We start from the raw sequence: 16,763 nt of genomic DNA, 5'->3' as shown, positions 1-16,763 counted from the left end.
GGGGTGGGGTTTGGGGTGGGGAACTCATGTAGGAGTATAAAATTCGAAGGCTGATAAAGGTTACTCTTCTGGTCTTTGCTAAACGTATCAGCCTGATCATGGAACATACAGTACAGCACCACCCAGACAGCTCTATACTGTACACTGTATAATCGGGTGGAAACCTCATTATGTCCAAGGCTGCTACTTTTCAGGATTCAAAATTCCAATGCATCAAAAGTAGCAGATTGACAGACTCAAAGGGCTGCAGATGTGCTACTTTTCATGCTTTTGTGTGACGCTGCAGTATGATCAAATATGACGTTGATTTACGAAAGAACACGAATTCGGAGACAAGAGGTTTTCTGCTCAAAACAGCGATATACTACTGAGCCAAAGAGATGTGTGGGGGGACTTCTCAACACATCTGATATCGTCATTTGTCGGTCAGAAACCTAGCTTGTATCTCCATTTCATCAATGAATGCCCTGTTTTATACTTATGGTATACTGTAAGTATAAAATACAAATGTAGCCCAATAATAGCCGAAAATTTACTAGATCAGCAGCCATTACGAAGTTGTTGAATCACTTCACTTTCACATATAATGACATTCCCAAAGGTTTATAGGTTTCTAGGAGGCACTGTCAATATACAATCTACAACACTCACACTGTTATAGTGCAGTACCGTGTATGCAAGACTGGTGATTATAAGAAGGAGATTTATCAAGAAGACACTACAAAATAAACAACTGAAATGCAATGTGTTGTGAGCTTGTATTGGCCATTTTTGGCATGCAACACCGTCATATGGCAAAGTAGAAATCGGGCTTATCTCTCTCTGTTAGTGTTAACTCCTCTGCTGTCCTCCCCTTCATCATTCCAAGTTCCAATCCACCCGGACTCCATTAAAACTAATAGGCGTAGTGTGAGAAAGCGTCTTGAAATGAAATATTGATTCTAAAGGGCTTGATATTTGCTGTGAGTGGTATTGCGTATTACAATAAATATAGGTGGTCTGCAAGCTACAATAACAACGCACTGTGAGCCTTGTGAGCTTGTAGATTTTCCTTACTGGATCAGCGCTCACTTTCAAATATAGTGTTTGTGTTTACACATACATATATCATATGTATCATGGTAAAATCTGAAGTGTTTTTGCCAATTATTTGAGGGCCTACTTGCTGTATCGTCACAGCCACACCAGTGGGCCTCGGACTAGGGTTTAATCCCGGGATCCCGGGCCTACAGGGCACGCAATTTCCCGCCCGGGAAATGGCTTCGGGACCCGTCGTCCCGGAGGTTGTTGTTTTTTCTTGTTAGAAATTACACTAAAGGAGTTTGCACACAGTGCACGTTCTTTCCCCTGATCTATGAGTGGTCAAATGTCCAATCTGAACCCTCCCATCATTTTCAAACATGTTTGATGATATTTATACACTTTAGCAAAATATGAATGTCTGAGGAGAACGTATAATTTCCTGTCTGCGCTGGACAAGCACCGTGGATTCACTCTCCAGAACAGACATCTTCAGGCACGCTTCCAAAGCTACTGCACCTGTCAATCATTAGTAGCCTAATCAGTCACTCTGTGAGAAGTGTGATTTAGCGACGGAGCGAGGAGGAGTTTCCTTTCCCCGTGATGGACATTGCCGCTTCTAAACCCCTTTTTGCTTTTCCCTGCATGTGTGCGTCACTCAGCAATAATGTCAAACGGAACACAAACAAAGATGAGTAGGCTACAATTTGTTTTAGCCTATCCACCAGCTACGCACAGCTGAGGACCGAGAGCGCTGGAGATCTCTGTCTGCCCAAGCATCCACCATGACACCCCTCCGGCCCCCTAGGCCATGGGATGAGTAAGAGTAAGAATCCACCAGCACGCAGCGTCTCTCTCTCTCTCTCTCTCCCCCAATATAATCAGTGTGTTGTGCACTGGCCGTGCTGGCTATTTTATAAAACAAACCGAGATGATCACATTCTCAACATTCTCTGCAGCGGAGAAGGGGACCCAGCACTGCTCAAAGGGTGAAAGACCATAGCTAATCTATGTGAAAGACATGAGGGCGTTTATTTTTTCACTCCTTAGTGTCACTTTTTCTGAATAGCATAGTAAGCCTATACATTATTAATATTTTAATTTAATAATTGAATTGTAGGCTATATGTTCATATTTCGTACATGAAGTATCTATACATATAAATGCATTTTGGTGAGCACTTTTTTTCCTTTTTTTCCCTTTTTTTTCTTAATTAAAATGAGCCAAATCCGGGAAATATTAAACCCTACCTCGGACCCACTGGTGTTAGTGTTGAGAACCGCTTATAAGCCAAACCCCTTCCTCCCCTCCCCAGTCCCCTCCCCCTGTTTGTGTGTGTGTGTGTGTGTGTGTGTGTGTGTGTGTGTGTGTGTGTGTTGCCATGGGACACATGCCAGTTAAAACATTGATGGGCATCTTGCGGCCGCTGGGCGTGGCCACGCCTCTCGAGTTCTCCTCAGCCGCTTCCCGGTCACTGGAGCGGTCGCTGGCCAATGAGTCACCATCTGACGGCGAGATCCTGCCCGGAAGAACACACACACACACACACACACACACACACACACACACACACACACACACACACACACACACACACACACAGGCATGAATACCATACTCTCGCCCCCTGTTTTCCTGACATGTCTCTCTACACTGTTTTAATAAAGCTCAGAAAAGCCCCCAATATGATATGTATAGGGTGACACCCAGGATGATATTATTATATAGAAACATTGTATCAGATTTATTCATATTCATTTATTCAGGGGCCCACAGGCTGATTATAGTGTATGTAGGTTAACTAAGTCTGACAGCTGTGACATGACAACAGGAGTGAGGGAATCCGTGGCTGCATCAATAATGGATTTGATGCTGTTGTCAGCATGACGTCCAGCACTGTCCCAGTGTCCCTGCATCACTGTCCCTGCACTACTGTCCCTGCACTACTGTCCCTGCATCACTGTCCCAGTGTCCCTGCACTACTGTCCCTGCACTACTGTCCCTGCATCACTGTCCCAGTGTCCCTGCATCACTGTCCCTGCATCACTGTCCCTGCACTACTGTCCCTGCATCACTGTCCCAGTGTCCCTGCATCACTGTCCCTGCACTACTGTCCCTGCATCACTGTCCCAGTGTCCCTGCATCACTGTCCCAGTGTCCCTGCATCACTGTCCCTGTGTCCCTGCATCACTGTCCCAGTGTCCCTGCATCACTGTCCCAGTGTCCCTGCATCACTGTCCCAGTGTCCCTGCATCACTGTCCCAGTGTCCCTGCATCACTGTCCCAGTGTCCCTGCATCACTGTCCCAGTGTCCCTGCATCACTGTCCCAGTGTCCCTGCATCACTGTCCCAGTGTCCCTGCATCACTGTCCCTGCACTACTGTCCCTGCATCACTGTCCCAGTGTCCCTGCATCACTGTCCCAGAGTCACTGCATCACTGTCCCAGTGTCCCTGCATCACTGTCCCAGTGTCCCTGCATCACTGTCCCAGTGTCCCTGCATCACTGTCCCAGTGTCCCTGCATCACTGTCCCAGTGTCCCTGCATCACTGTCCCTGCACTACTGTCCCTGCATCACTGTCCCAGTGTCCCTGCACTACTGTCCCTGCATCACTGTCCCAGTGTCCCTGCATCACTGTCCCAGTGTCCCTGCATCACTGTCCCAGTGTCCCTGCATCACTGTCCCAGTGTCCCTGCATCACTGTCCCAGTGTCCCTGCATCACTGTCCCTGCACTACTGTCCCTGCACTACTGTCCCTGCATCACTGTCCCAGTGTCCCTGCATCACTGTCCCAGTGTCCCTGCACTACTGTCCCTGCACTACTGTCCCTGCATCACTGTCCCAGTGTCCCTGCATCACTGTCCCAGTGTCCCCGCATCACTGTCCCAGTGTCCCTGCATCACTGTCCCAGTGTCCCTGCATCACTGTCCCAGTGTCCCTGCATCACTGTCCCAGTGTCCCTGCATCACTGTCCCAGTGTCCCTGCATCACTGTCCCAGTGTCCCTGCATCACTGTCCCAGAGTCACTGCATCACTGTCCCAGTGTCACTGCATCACTGTCCCAGAGTCACTGCATCACTGTCCCAGTGTCCCTGCATCACTGTCCCAGAGTCACTGCATCACTGTCCCAGTCAATCTGTGTCAGGAACTGGATAAAAAAGGATACTAAGAAAATGCAATAACCATATTAATATCTGCACCTGGATACATAGGGATGTGTATGAGAGAGAAAAGCTAACCAAGACCATAGGGTTTTATGGATGATGCTTCAGAATATATTTTGCTAGTTGACCATACTTCCATAGAAGACATGCATTCTATGGAATCCAAATGACTGAAATAAGTGAGAACTCCATGGAGCCCACAGCTCTATACCCAACACAGCAGTGAGGTGAGGTGTCGTTCCAGATACCGTCGCATTGACGGACAATCAGAGCATCAACTGACCTCCCTCGCCTCCGGCCGCTGCGGGACAACTTGGCGGAGGACATGGAGCTTTTGGACTTTGGCGTGAGGACCTCGTTGTCGTCCGGGAGGTAGGGGCAGCCGTCCTTGACCCCGGGGGAGAGGGCCCCCCCGCCAGGCGGGGGCGCGCTGGGATCCTGGATGACCATGAGGTCCTCCTTGCTGTGCTGGCCCAGGTGCAGCTTGGCAAAGTCGAAGCCCTTCACACTGGGAGCCTGCAGCTGTGGAAGATGAGCAGACAATATGGAAACCTTAAACTGTATGTCCAAAACAAAAAATATATCGTCGTCGCTGTCGGGCAGAAACCTCTTTTATCTCCATAACTTTTTCAGTTTGTTCGTAACGGACTGCTTGATCACACTACAGCGTCACACAAAAGTCATAGATCCACAAGCTCGAAATACGTCGCAAAGCGACACATTTTGCGCTTGTAGATCTGCTACGTTTGCTATACTTTTGCATTTGAATCCTGAAAAGTTACAGCTTTGGATATATGGGGTTTCCCCTCGACAGAAACGTTATCTATAGAGAAGTAGGTTTATATGAAAAAACTTGAAATATGGATACAAGGCGTGCACTGCACTGCACTGCATGCACGTCCAGCTGGGTGACTCAGACAGACAATAACGGGGAGAGAGATATAGGGAGAGAGAGAGGAAATGGGGGATGGAGTCGCCAGAGAGATAGAGAAACAGAGAGACAGAAAGAGAGAGAGAGAGAGAGAGAGAGAGAGAGAGAGAGAGAGAGAGGGAGAGGGAGAGGATCAGAGTTGAGGTAATGGGGGATGGGGACAGAGGCCTTTAGGGACTTTCCAACAACATTGAGCTAAACACACACTGTCTGATGTGTGGCCTGTGTGTGTGTGTGTGTGTGTGTGTGTGTGTGTGTGTGTGTGTGTGTGTGTGTGTGTGTGTGTGTGTGTGTGTGTGTGTGTGTGTGTGTGTGTGTGTGTGCGTGTGTGTGCGTGTGTGCGTGTGTGTGTGTAGTGTGTGTACTGTAGAACAGTGCCAAACAGCAACACAAAGCTTGTGCTTTTTCATTAAGTCATCATCATATTATAATCGTCTCTGTCGGGTGGAAACTGTCCCAAACTGTAACTTTTCAAAAACAGCAAACATATTTTGATGCTGTACTGTCACACTGTAGTGTGATCTAGTAGGTTGATTTACACAAAAAAATGAAAACAATGGAGATAAGAGGTTTCTGCCCGACAGCAACAATATGTAAACTACAATGAACTGCACTGCTGTTTAATACACACACAGTACAACGTCATCAGTATTATTAAACCTCCAATCCATAAAATCGCACTGGAGGATGTGAGTCTGTGTGTATGCACGCGCACGCGTGTGTCTGTGTTTCTCTCTCATTTGCCTCTGCCTGGCCCTTGCCAATAAACAAGGAGAGACTGTGAAGGAGAGCGGAAACCATAAACCTATGGATGGAAGCCCATATCTTACGCCACAGTGTGTGTGTGTGTGTGACATTTAGAAAGTCTTCTCTTGCAATTTTGTAACTCAATCGTCTTCGTCTACCTTGCACAAAACAATTCTGAGGTACACAGTTACAAGTCTGGACTTTTGTTATTTTACTATTAACAGAAATGGGCTTCCATACGATTCATTATAACTAGCAAGATTCACTACTAAAACAAAGTATAAACAACAACAACAACAACTACAACTGACATATTCTACACACAAGTCACTACTATAGCCAGGCCTATTATTGCTGTCGGACGGAACTCTTGTATAAAAATATACAAGCTCACGTGTGTGGTGTGATGAGACATGTTGTGTGCATATAGATCTGCAATTGTTTTTTCTATTTGTGAAACATTTTGACAGTGAAAGTGGTTAACTAGCGTCGGTGTGGGTTTTTATAAATATTGAACCAATGAAAAGTATCGCCAAGAGCTTGTAAGTAATGATCACATTGGATCAAGTAGAACAGAGGTTCCCAACCACTGGTACTAGTACCACTGGTGGTACTTGAGCCCTCCTCTGGTGGTACTCAGAGGAGTTGCCCCAAAACAATTAAAAAAGACAAAAGTGGAACTACAGGTAGTTCTTCTGACCAAGCAATTGGTTGAAATAGGCTATCCAGCCGTGTTGAAATGAGCATGACAGCACACCTAGCCGTTAATAGAAGATTTGAGAACAGATTAATCACATTAGAAATATCATCTTTGTGCTGATTAGTGATTAGACAGAGTTTTGTCAGAGCAGCAGCATTATTGGCTTAGGAATAGAACAAAAAGGACAGGTATTACGCTCCTGTATTTTAACATCAGTTATTATGGTGGTACTTAGAGAGACAAATATTTTCTGAGGTGGTACTTCAGTATAAAAAGGTTGGGAACAAATGAAGTAGAACACATTCTTCTATTTTCCATTTCAGTTTTGGACATACAAGGTTTCTACCCAACAGCAAGGAATGGCGTACGGTGGAGGGGGAATCATTCTCTAGCAGGTGGACGACACACGCCAACTAATGTCTCTCAATCTATTACTTTCTATCTCTTGGGGCATCTACAGCCTGTAACAACCACATCCGTTTCTAATGCCGTCTATTAAAATGCACATAAGTATACATCCACTCCAGTTGTAGTGCAGGCGAGGGGCAAGCCAGCTGGCTAATGCTAATGCTAGCAGACGTTCTACTACAGCTATGTGATACCTTCTGCTTGGCCTTCCTCCCTTTCAACAATGTTTTCCTCTTCTCCTCTGCCCTCGTTTCCTCCTCCTCTCTCTTCAACGCCCTCCTCCTCCTCTCGCGTGACGTCTCTTCCTGTGCTTTCACCACTTTCTCTTTCATTTTCTCTTCCTGTTCATCGTCTTCTTCTTCTTCTTCTTCCTCTCCTTCCTCTTCTTCCTCCTCCTCTTCCTCAGTGCTAATGGTGATTTGTGTCTGCTTGGTGGTGATGAGGGGCCGCTAAGTGGAACAATTGGAGGTTTGGCAGAACACTGCAAGGTAACTTACTGGACTCGATGCTAAAGTCCTTATATTTGGTCCGCAAACACTATATAGGCTAATAAGGCTATATACCCTAGTGGTTCTCAAAGTTTTACATTTCAAATACCGCCATAAAATGTTCAAACAGATCCAAATGGATCCGTAGGGGTTCATTTGGTCCCCTTTCCATTAGGAACCCCCTCAAGGACCCCATTTTGGGAACCACTGAGCTATACTGTATGGAAGCACATGTTTCTTGTGATATATATATATAGACAGCACAAGGAACAAAACAGATGAAAGTGGTTAAGATATAATGTCAAAATTGCGAGGGGGGGGAACACCCTCACAATTCATGACTTTTATGTTTTATTGAGTGGTGAAATTGGTCTTCCATAATGCTGACTTCTACTGTCTAAATGAAGGACATCTTGCTATTTTGGAGTTAAAACATACAATCTACGGTCTAAGATGTAACCTTTATGATCTGCACTGCTCTGACTGAGTCACACTAAATGACCGACAGTCGCAGTAATTTTCCCAGAACTCACTGTGGTTTTCTTAGTATACACAGTAAGTAGACTACATTACATGACGGCTTAGACCGAAAACCCTGAGTTTAACTTTCAAGGTGTCTATCTTGTGTCGGGATGGGACGATTATCGTGATATAAAAAACATTCACGATAATCAAATTGTGGAGATTTTAATTCATCGTGGAATTGTCCTCTGAGATCTGAGATCAATTTGTTTATCCAGAAGTAAAAATTGGTAAACGATCATGTTTCACTCTACACCAAAATCTCTTTATCAAAAATAGCATATCTAGCTTGTAGATATTACGTTTTTTTTGGCAAATGTTCCCCACAGAATTGGGGGAACTGGCATTTTAATCGTTCATTTTGGACATTAAAATCGTGACATGACATTTTGAAAGCGTCCCTAATCCCTAATCCTGTGTAGCCTATGCATAATAAATAAGGGAAAGTGGTGTAGTACTTGCTACGAGGCTAATCCAGGACGACTACAAACAGCTAGCTACTTCTCTGTACCTTCCCCTCTTTATAATACTCCTCGTCATCATCATCCTCCTCCTCCTCCTCCTCCTCCTCCTCCTCCTCCTCACTATGCTCTATAACCCTCTTAGAGTGTGTGAGTGTCCGTGGAGGAGAGGTTCTGGACTCCTCAAATGAGCCGGTGGACTGCGTGGACACGGGAGAGAGAGGAGAGGGGGTGGAGGAAGGTGTTAAGTGACAGATGATTGTGTTAAGCAGAGCGGGCCGAAGGCTGGCTGCTGCACATTAAGAGGCTATAATCCGGTGCGTCAGCCCCCTGTGTGTGAGGGGGGCTTCGGTTCAGAGCAAAGCTCAATCAACCGAGAGCGAGAGAGAGGGAGGGGGCTTCCGAGATCAATGCGATCCGCAGTGTAACGCTATAGACAAAGAGGATGGCAGCGATTAGACGGAAAGTGTACACAAAGTGCTACGATGGAGGGACAGGCCGTGACATCCTGTGGTATTTGTTAGAGACTAGAAACGATCGAGAGACTTTATCCACTTCAACCTATATATTTAATTTGCCGGAGCGCGCTCAGGGCTCTTTACTAGGTCCCCCAAATAATTAACATGAAAATAAAAAAGGACTTTTCATCCTGCGTAGTTCCATTGATACAAGCAGACAATCGATCAATCTTTAAACAAAAGTAAATGAAACTATTAAAAAAAGAATGTGTGTGTGTGTGTGTGTGTGTGTGTGTGTGTGTGTGTGTGTGTGTGTGTGTGTGTGTGTGTGTGTGTGTGCGTGCGTGCGTGCACGGAACCATACTGTGTTTGTGCGCGCGTGTGTGCACGGCAGCATGCCCCAACAGGTCTGCCCCAGTGGGAAAAAAAAGTCACAAGCTAAAATCCAGTGAAGTACGTTCTTGACGTTACCGGTTAGTTTTTGCGCGCTCCAGTACAGTACCTTCTGCCTCTGCTGCTGCTGCTGCTGCATGGAGCTCATGGCGTCGGGCTGGAACTCCAGCTTGTCGGTGCGACACAGCTTCCAGTAGAGGATGGAGATGATGACCACCACCAGCAGCAGAGGGATTACCACGCCGATGACGATCCACACGTTGGTGTTCTCACCGTCCGAGTGCGGCGATGCCACTTTCTCCACGGCTATGGAGAGAGAGAGAGAGAGAGAGAGAGAGACAACATGGGTGGGTGTCGTCACCAGCCTTGTAGAGAAGTAGAGAAACATAGATTTTTGATGAAAACACGGTGTGTTTGTGTTAATAAAATAAACACAAAGATTTTTCTTAAACGTTCAAAAATTGCAGATGTACAAGCTCGCTGTGTCACTGTCTGCTACTTGTGAATAGCCAACGCAAAAATATCAGATGATGCTTTCCCGCTTTTAATGGGTTCATTGACTACACTTCTTTTGACACAGGATGCAACAGAGTTTTTTCTTTCTTTTTTTAGATATTTTTGGGCTTTTATTGATAGATTTACAGTAGACAAAGGAAATGGGGAGCGAGATGGGGGGATGACCCGCAGCAAAAGTCGTCAGCATCGGGATTTGAACCCGTAACGCACTGTCATGCTGGATTACCACCCTAGGGGCTGTATTTTGCGTACCACTCAGAATAGCCAAATGGCATTGATCACGCCTCCAGGTCTTTAGTTTACTCAAGTTATGGAATAAGACCTGGTACTTAAGACACACAAAATACAGCCCTAGGTGCCCAGACAGCTACGCCAGCCGCCCGGGCCAGTAATTCATTTTCATTGAGAGGCGGAGTGGACAGGTAGGGGAGATGCGGGGCAATCTGACATGCGGAGCGAAAAACCATCCGCACTCCCACGGCAACCTGCTGTGCTGTCAATCTCACATCAGAGGGCCCCGTGGGACAATCCCTCCGCCACTGCACGCGACGGTAATGCTGTCTCTCTTGCCTTACTGTTGCTGTTGATTTTCAGAGTGGAGCGTCATTAACGTTGATTAACACTCATTTCATCCTGGGGATGAAAGGAGTGATAAAAGCTCTGATGCCACGAGGGAACGCCAGAAGCCCCCTCGAGTCCCTCGAGTGCTCTCCTTGGGCTTTCATCACTCCTCTGGATATATAATGAGGAAGACAGGCATTTAGTACAATGCGTATGAGGGAGATAATAACCTCAGATGTTACCAGAAATACACAAACATCCTGAGCCGGCAATTAGTTAGCATCCCATTTATTTATTAATTTTTTGCCTGCTAGCGGAACAGCTCCAATCAACATAACTCAGAAACTACAGGTTGGATTGCTGTGAAATGTATTTCTTCATGCTCCCCGGAGAATTAATCTTAATGATTCTAATGACATTTGCTCCCAATATTTTTCTCTTAATGTAATCAGCGTTTAGCCTCTAATGTTGCGTTCACACGGGCAGATGGAAGCCAGTGCCATGATGATGCAAAGACGCAATGATGCATGTAGCTGCTCCAAATGATACTCCCATTCGTCTGTGCGTCTGCCTGTGTGACGCACCATGAGTCAATGAGTCATGTTGTCACAATGTATAGTGTGATGATACTAAAGGTTATGCAGAGGAAGTCGGGCAGTGTTTTCTCCTGTGTATGTGTAGTCTGTGTGTGTGCGCTCGTGCGCCTGTGTGTGCAGGCTTGCGTGTGTCGTGGTGTGAGTGGGTGATTGTAACAGGGGGAGTACCAGGAACAGACGCAACCTCGCCAGATTGGTGCACAGAGGAACGCCAAGTTTAAAAGGCTGTCAAAGAGCCGGCGACAGCAAACCCGTGCCTTCCTGACTCCCAACCCGTCCGCTCCGTTGTTAGCTCTGTAGCCATTTGTGCATGTGAAGCTGAACAGATACAGTATGTAGCTAAATGTAACCTTTGCCTCGCTTGATCCAATATGTAGCTGACAGATAACAGTCCGACTTGAACACAGCCTCCTGCCAAGTTCTACTCCGCTAGGCTAGGGTGCTCAGCTAACGATAAGGGAGGGGGGCTGATCTTTTGTTTTCCGTTTATATACAGTATTGTTTTCTGACAGGGAGGTTAGCGATTGTATTTTGGTTTTGGGTTCATTGAGGCAAGCATTCACTTTTTGTTTCTAGTTTTGCTTTGATGTTCAGTCCTCCGCTCTTGGATATTTTGTACCCGTTGCCTGAAGTGAAGAACACAAATAAAAAGAAAACATCGAAAAGTAAACTGTTTGGACGGCGGTATTCAAAAGTTTAACAACCCTTTGCGTTAGGGGTACTCACACTGAGCCAGGACGCCTTGGACACGATATCCCAGGACAATGGCGGCCCGCTGGACATCCAGGCTGTTGAGCGTGTCGGCCGTTTGCACCGCAGGGAGCCTGCCGCCGCTGGGACCCTCCACGAAGTAGACCACCTCCAGAGGGTTGTCGGGCCCCGGCAGCCGGCTCGTACTCACAATCTGGGAGTTGGGGCAGAATGCAGAGAGAGGTCATGCACGTTTCCTACACATGGGGTCCACCACGGATCCTTGAAGGGGTTTCGGGATCTTTTTGAAAATAGCCATAATGAGCTTGCAGATCGGCTCTTTTCAAAATGGTGTGACTTATAATAGTGCCTGATGGCGTGGAAAGGAAGTGGTTGGTATACCGTGTTCCTACCGATCCACACGCTACTGTACATCCTACCGGGGAAAGTCCCCCCCTGTCCGGTGATAAGAAGCGGCGTGCTCACAAGCATGAGCTCAGTTCGGAGCTCACCCCAGGTTGACTGAGGGAGATTACAGGATTACAGTTTAGGCAATTGGCACCGGGTGGAAAAAATAGGTTACAAAATCGGGATTAAAGAAAATGTTGTTGTGACCTCGTCACTGCCGGGTTACTGGAAGCAATCCGGACGTCCTTAAATGTCCAGTCTAGTGGATACTCTGCTCTGCCCGGTAGCAACACTGTAGCCATTTGTGTCACCACAGACCATATGACCGGACACAGTTAAAAATATATCTTATTTTTCATCTTCATTGCAGTGTAGTGATGTTTATTTATGTATGGTCATATCATTTCATTGCTTATCTGTTTTTGGTTTTCGTTTCCTTATTTCTATTCCTATGCCTGTGTTGTGTGTATATAATATTATTGTCCGAACTCTGAAAGAACTCTGAATTAGCCTCCAGGCTTCCTTCCTTTCCCGAGCATGGTTTCTTAAGTCTATGCCGTTGCTGTTGGGCAGAAATATTTTTGTTCTATCATAAATAAATTCCCTATTAATATGTTATATTTTCTTGTATTGGCAGGGTTTACGCAAAAGTAACAAAAATATCATTATTTTTGTTACAAACTAACACTGGTCCACATTGCACAAGCCTAATCAGGTCCAGATTCATGGCCTCTGAAAATCCACAAGGACCAAGAAGTCATACTGGACTGGACTAGTCTGATAAATGGGGACATTCTGCATATAGGTCAGCAAATCTTTAGGCCAATATAGTAGTTTTATACTTTTATTCATTTTGAAAAATGTGATTACAGGCCGACAGTTTTACTTTTAGGCTACTTATCATTTAATTATATTTTTTTTTGTCAATCAGCACAACTGCTACTTTTCCCTGCGGGAGAGCATGCAGCTCTCCCGCACTCTCTCTCTCTCTCTCTCTCCCTCTATCTCTCTCTCTGTGCGTCTACATGTGTCTCCTGGTATCTCCCTCTCTTCCCCTCTCTCTCTCTGTCTACCTATCTCTCTCCCTCTCTTCCCCTCTCTCTCTACCTCTCTCCCTCTTCCTGTCTGCTTCCCAAGTCTGATAACTGGCTCTATAATCACCCAGACTGCAGGAGACGATTAATAATTGAACTGGCTATTAGCAGAGCCGCGTCTCGGAGGGGCCGTGAAGTAACAGGACCAGAGAGTGAAGAACGGAACGGGGGAGACATTTGAGAGGCTGGTGGTCTTTCCAGTGGCTCGCCCTGAAGCTCAATGGGATGCTGTTGTTGCCACAGCGACCCAGCGCTCCCCAGACCCCCCCCAGCCACCATGCCCTCCCCTCGTAGCTCTATAGAGCGGCAGTGTTGCCAGATTTTGCCAGATTTTGTGATAGAAATAAGCAACCAGGTCTATGAAAACAAGTCCAAAAGTCGCGACCATAGGCCACATGAGCACTTTAACCTTATTATACAGTATATAAATCGGCGATTTGATTTGAATAGCCGATCTACAATCGCGATGCGTTTAACAACGGGAATCTTGTGCCCTACTAAAATAAAACTGATGGGGAGACCGCGGACAAATACATAAATTATTCATTTGTGGTTCCTTGCCTTGAAAATGTTTGAGAGCCACTGGTTTTAAACAACATTGGGGAGAAACTACACTCTACACTCTACACACCAATAACTACAAGTGACTATACAGAAAAGAACAAGGCCAGATTGGCTTATAGTAAATAAACATGGCAACACTGCTGAGCAGGTGCGGAGGGACCCCACAAAAGGCAGAGCCTGATTAGTAAGACCAGGGAGGCTGTCGGTGGCTACGAGCGGCGCTAAGACACACAGAATAGGCCCTCAGTGCTTAGAGGGAGCTAAACGGCAGCAGGAAACACACATGGAGGTGATGCAAGGAAACAAGGCCTTGATCAGATTATTTAAGTATAATCCCTCAACAAACTTTTGTGTCGACGAGAGTTGTGAAAGCAAACGTTCTGCAAGCAGTCACTGCCTTGCCTATAAGTTAAATCCCAGAGTGTACACATTTTTGCACTGTGGGAGTAAAAGCTATGTGACTGAATAAAAGTCTGTATCTGTATGATCTGTATGATTGAGTACGTAAATACGATACAGTAACTAGCACATCTGCAGTGATTGGAGGCGGTCACCCTACTCTTCCCATTGAGACATTTAGCACAACATCTATAAAGATATAAGCACAACATCTCCCCTAGCCAAGCAGGGATTTACTCATCTACTGCTGAGTCTCCCACGTGGGAGTCCCTGGTTTGAATTCTAGATGTAGTAGATTGTCTATTTCCAAATGGCTGAACTGTTTTGTAATAATAATCAAAATCTTCAAAGTAACTAGTAACTAAAGTGTTCAAATAATTGTAGTGGAGTAAAAGTAGAATATTTGGATCCGAGATGATGTAAAGTCGTACGATTTGTCAGAGACGTTACCGCAGTGAAATCTGTTCTCCGCATTTGACCCATCTCTTGGAGCGGTGAGCCGCAGCCAAGGAGCTGTGAGCTGCAGCCATGCCACGCTCGGGAATCATTTGATTAGTAGATTTGACCCCCCAATCCAACCCTTTGATGCTGAGTGCCAAGAAGGGAGGCATTGGGTCCAATTTTTACAGTCTTTGGTATGACCCAGTTTCAGGGCGGACACTCTAACCACAAGGCCACTGAGCTGGTAGTAGAGTAGAAGTAAAAGTAAGTATTGGAAATAAGTAAAGAACAAATATCTCAAAATTGTACTTAAGTACAGTACTTGAGTAAGCAAACTTAGTTACTATTTCCACCCCTGACTGATTGTAGTGGGTAGAAAAGATGGTGGCACTGGCACTGTACCTGGACACTGTTGTTGCCTACGCTGGTGGCTCTCCTCACGCGTCGGGCGGCAGTGCCCAGTGCTTCACCCAGCAGCAGGGCCAGACGACGCTCCATTTTAGCCTGGAAGGTCTGCTCACCCACCCCCTGGTCCAGGACGCCCAGGAGCACTGCACACAAACACACGCACGCACGCACGCATTGCACAGCATTGCACACGCACACATACACACAGAAAATATATATTTATTCGTCCCACAGGAAATTGTACAAATATGATTATGATATAAAGGGGGAGAGCAGTTTCATGCAATCAGGAGAGAGCACAACTTGAATTTTATAGTGTTTCAGCTCATTTGTTGCTTTTGTTTCTGTTGTTCCACTTGTTTTATCATGTTTTATCATAAAATTGGTATCTCGACCTGAAAGTATTTTCTGTGTGCTAAATAGCCGGGGAGACGGGGAGACCCCTGTTACCGAATGAATACTCCATAGTATCAGAATATAGAGTAACACTAACAAATACAGATTTAATTGAAGTCGTATTCGTTGCTGAATTTTGTTAGCTATAGAATAAAGTAAAGAATAAGAGGAATCACACACCTGTTTTAACCCAGGAGGAGCGGAGCAGCTGTGTTGTGTTCAGCTCGGGGTAATGGAACGCTGTTGGAATGAAACAGAGGTGAACTTTAGGACCATGATAAACTTTGGTAGAATTACATTACATTTGCACACTCTCAGAGTCAGTAAAAACTGTGTATAAGATACATCTTGTCGATCACCTTTATGTAGCGTACATCTTTTGCATCTGTGTTCCATGAACACGCCAAGGAACCAATAAGTAGCGAGTCATTCACTCTCAAGTATGTCTCAGCCTAGCTTGGACCCTTACTCTCCGCTATTAGCTTCGAGGTGAGGTTCCGGTGCAATAATAAATTGCTCAAATCTGTTTCTTTCTGTTTGCTTTCTGGACTATACAGAAAGCAACAATAGCAGCAATAACTTTGGTCTGATCAAGCCTTATGACCTGATGTAAAACCTTTTGCCCTTCGGGGACACTAATAAACAACCTTGAACCTTGACCTTTACATTTGGTATACGATGTGCGGAAAAAAGATAATAATCAGGACCTTTCGCCGGTCCCAACCTCTCCCGCAGCGGAAACTTTAAGAGCGGAGAGTGAGGTTCTAGTGATGCTAGTCTCTCTCAGCATCACACTTGTACGTAGTTGTAGCACATAATAAACGTGACTAAAGCGGATTCTACCAAATACCAATTATAAAAAAAGTGTGGCTAAATGTGGTGAACAAATGGAACCAAGTGGACCCTAACGGGTCCATTTGGTTCCATTTGATTTTACAATATTAATTGGGGTATCAGAGAGAGAAATGCTATTAAATGTGGGTCCGTATCACTAATGCAGGTCAAAATATTCATTCAGAAGGACGGGTGTATGTGGTCATGAGGGTCTTACGTTCAGCGATCTGCAGCACGGGGAAGCCCATGTAGTAGCTGAACTCCACCGTGGTGAGCTTCATCAGAAGGCCGCTGACCTCTGACCCCATCAGGTAGCCCCTGGCGACGCGCACGGCGAAGATGATGTCCACCGGCTCCTTGGGCAGCAGGCGCTGCTGCTGCCCCTTCGGCAGCGCCATGGTGATGTTCACCGTCTGAGCCGGGGGGGGGGGGGGGGGGGGGGGGAGGGAGGACATTAGTCAAAAATAGCAGTAGACAGAAAAAGGTGCTCCAAGTTCAGAGCCAGTTGAGGTCCAGTTTACTAAGTCTAGAAGGTCTATGTGGTTGTAGATACTTTCAACCAAC

General features: G+C 45.9%; 1 protein-coding gene across 2 annotated transcripts in view; it reads right to left on the bottom strand.

Annotated features, from left to right (window-relative positions):
• The window catches only part of LOC310857900 (UPF0606 protein KIAA1549-like), a 70,205-nt gene that overhangs the window by 16,267 nt on the left and 37,175 nt on the right, over window positions 1-16,763 (bottom strand). For both annotated transcript variants that reach the window (XM_083763876.1, XM_083763877.1), the window contains exons 7-13: window positions 16,417-16,612; window positions 15,546-15,605; window positions 14,964-15,112; window positions 11,692-11,869; window positions 9,402-9,598; window positions 4,468-4,706; window positions 2,415-2,539 (exon numbers count right to left, since the gene is read on the bottom strand). In XM_083763876.1, the coding sequence (XP_083620002.1) occupies window positions 2,415-2,539; window positions 4,468-4,706; window positions 9,402-9,598; window positions 11,692-11,869; window positions 14,964-15,112; window positions 15,546-15,605; window positions 16,417-16,612 (1,144 nt within the window). The remainder of the gene's footprint in view (window positions 1-2,414; window positions 2,540-4,467; window positions 4,707-9,401; window positions 9,599-11,691; window positions 11,870-14,963; window positions 15,113-15,545; window positions 15,606-16,416; window positions 16,613-16,763) is intronic.

This window comes from Protomyctophum parallelum (genome assembly GCF_964188405.1).
Source record: "Protomyctophum parallelum genome assembly, chromosome: 4".
Taxonomy (NCBI): Eukaryota; Metazoa; Chordata; class Actinopteri; order Myctophiformes; family Myctophidae; genus Protomyctophum; species Protomyctophum parallelum.
The sequence above is the reverse complement of the archived record's forward strand: the minus strand, read 5'-3'. Positions and strand labels throughout refer to the sequence as shown.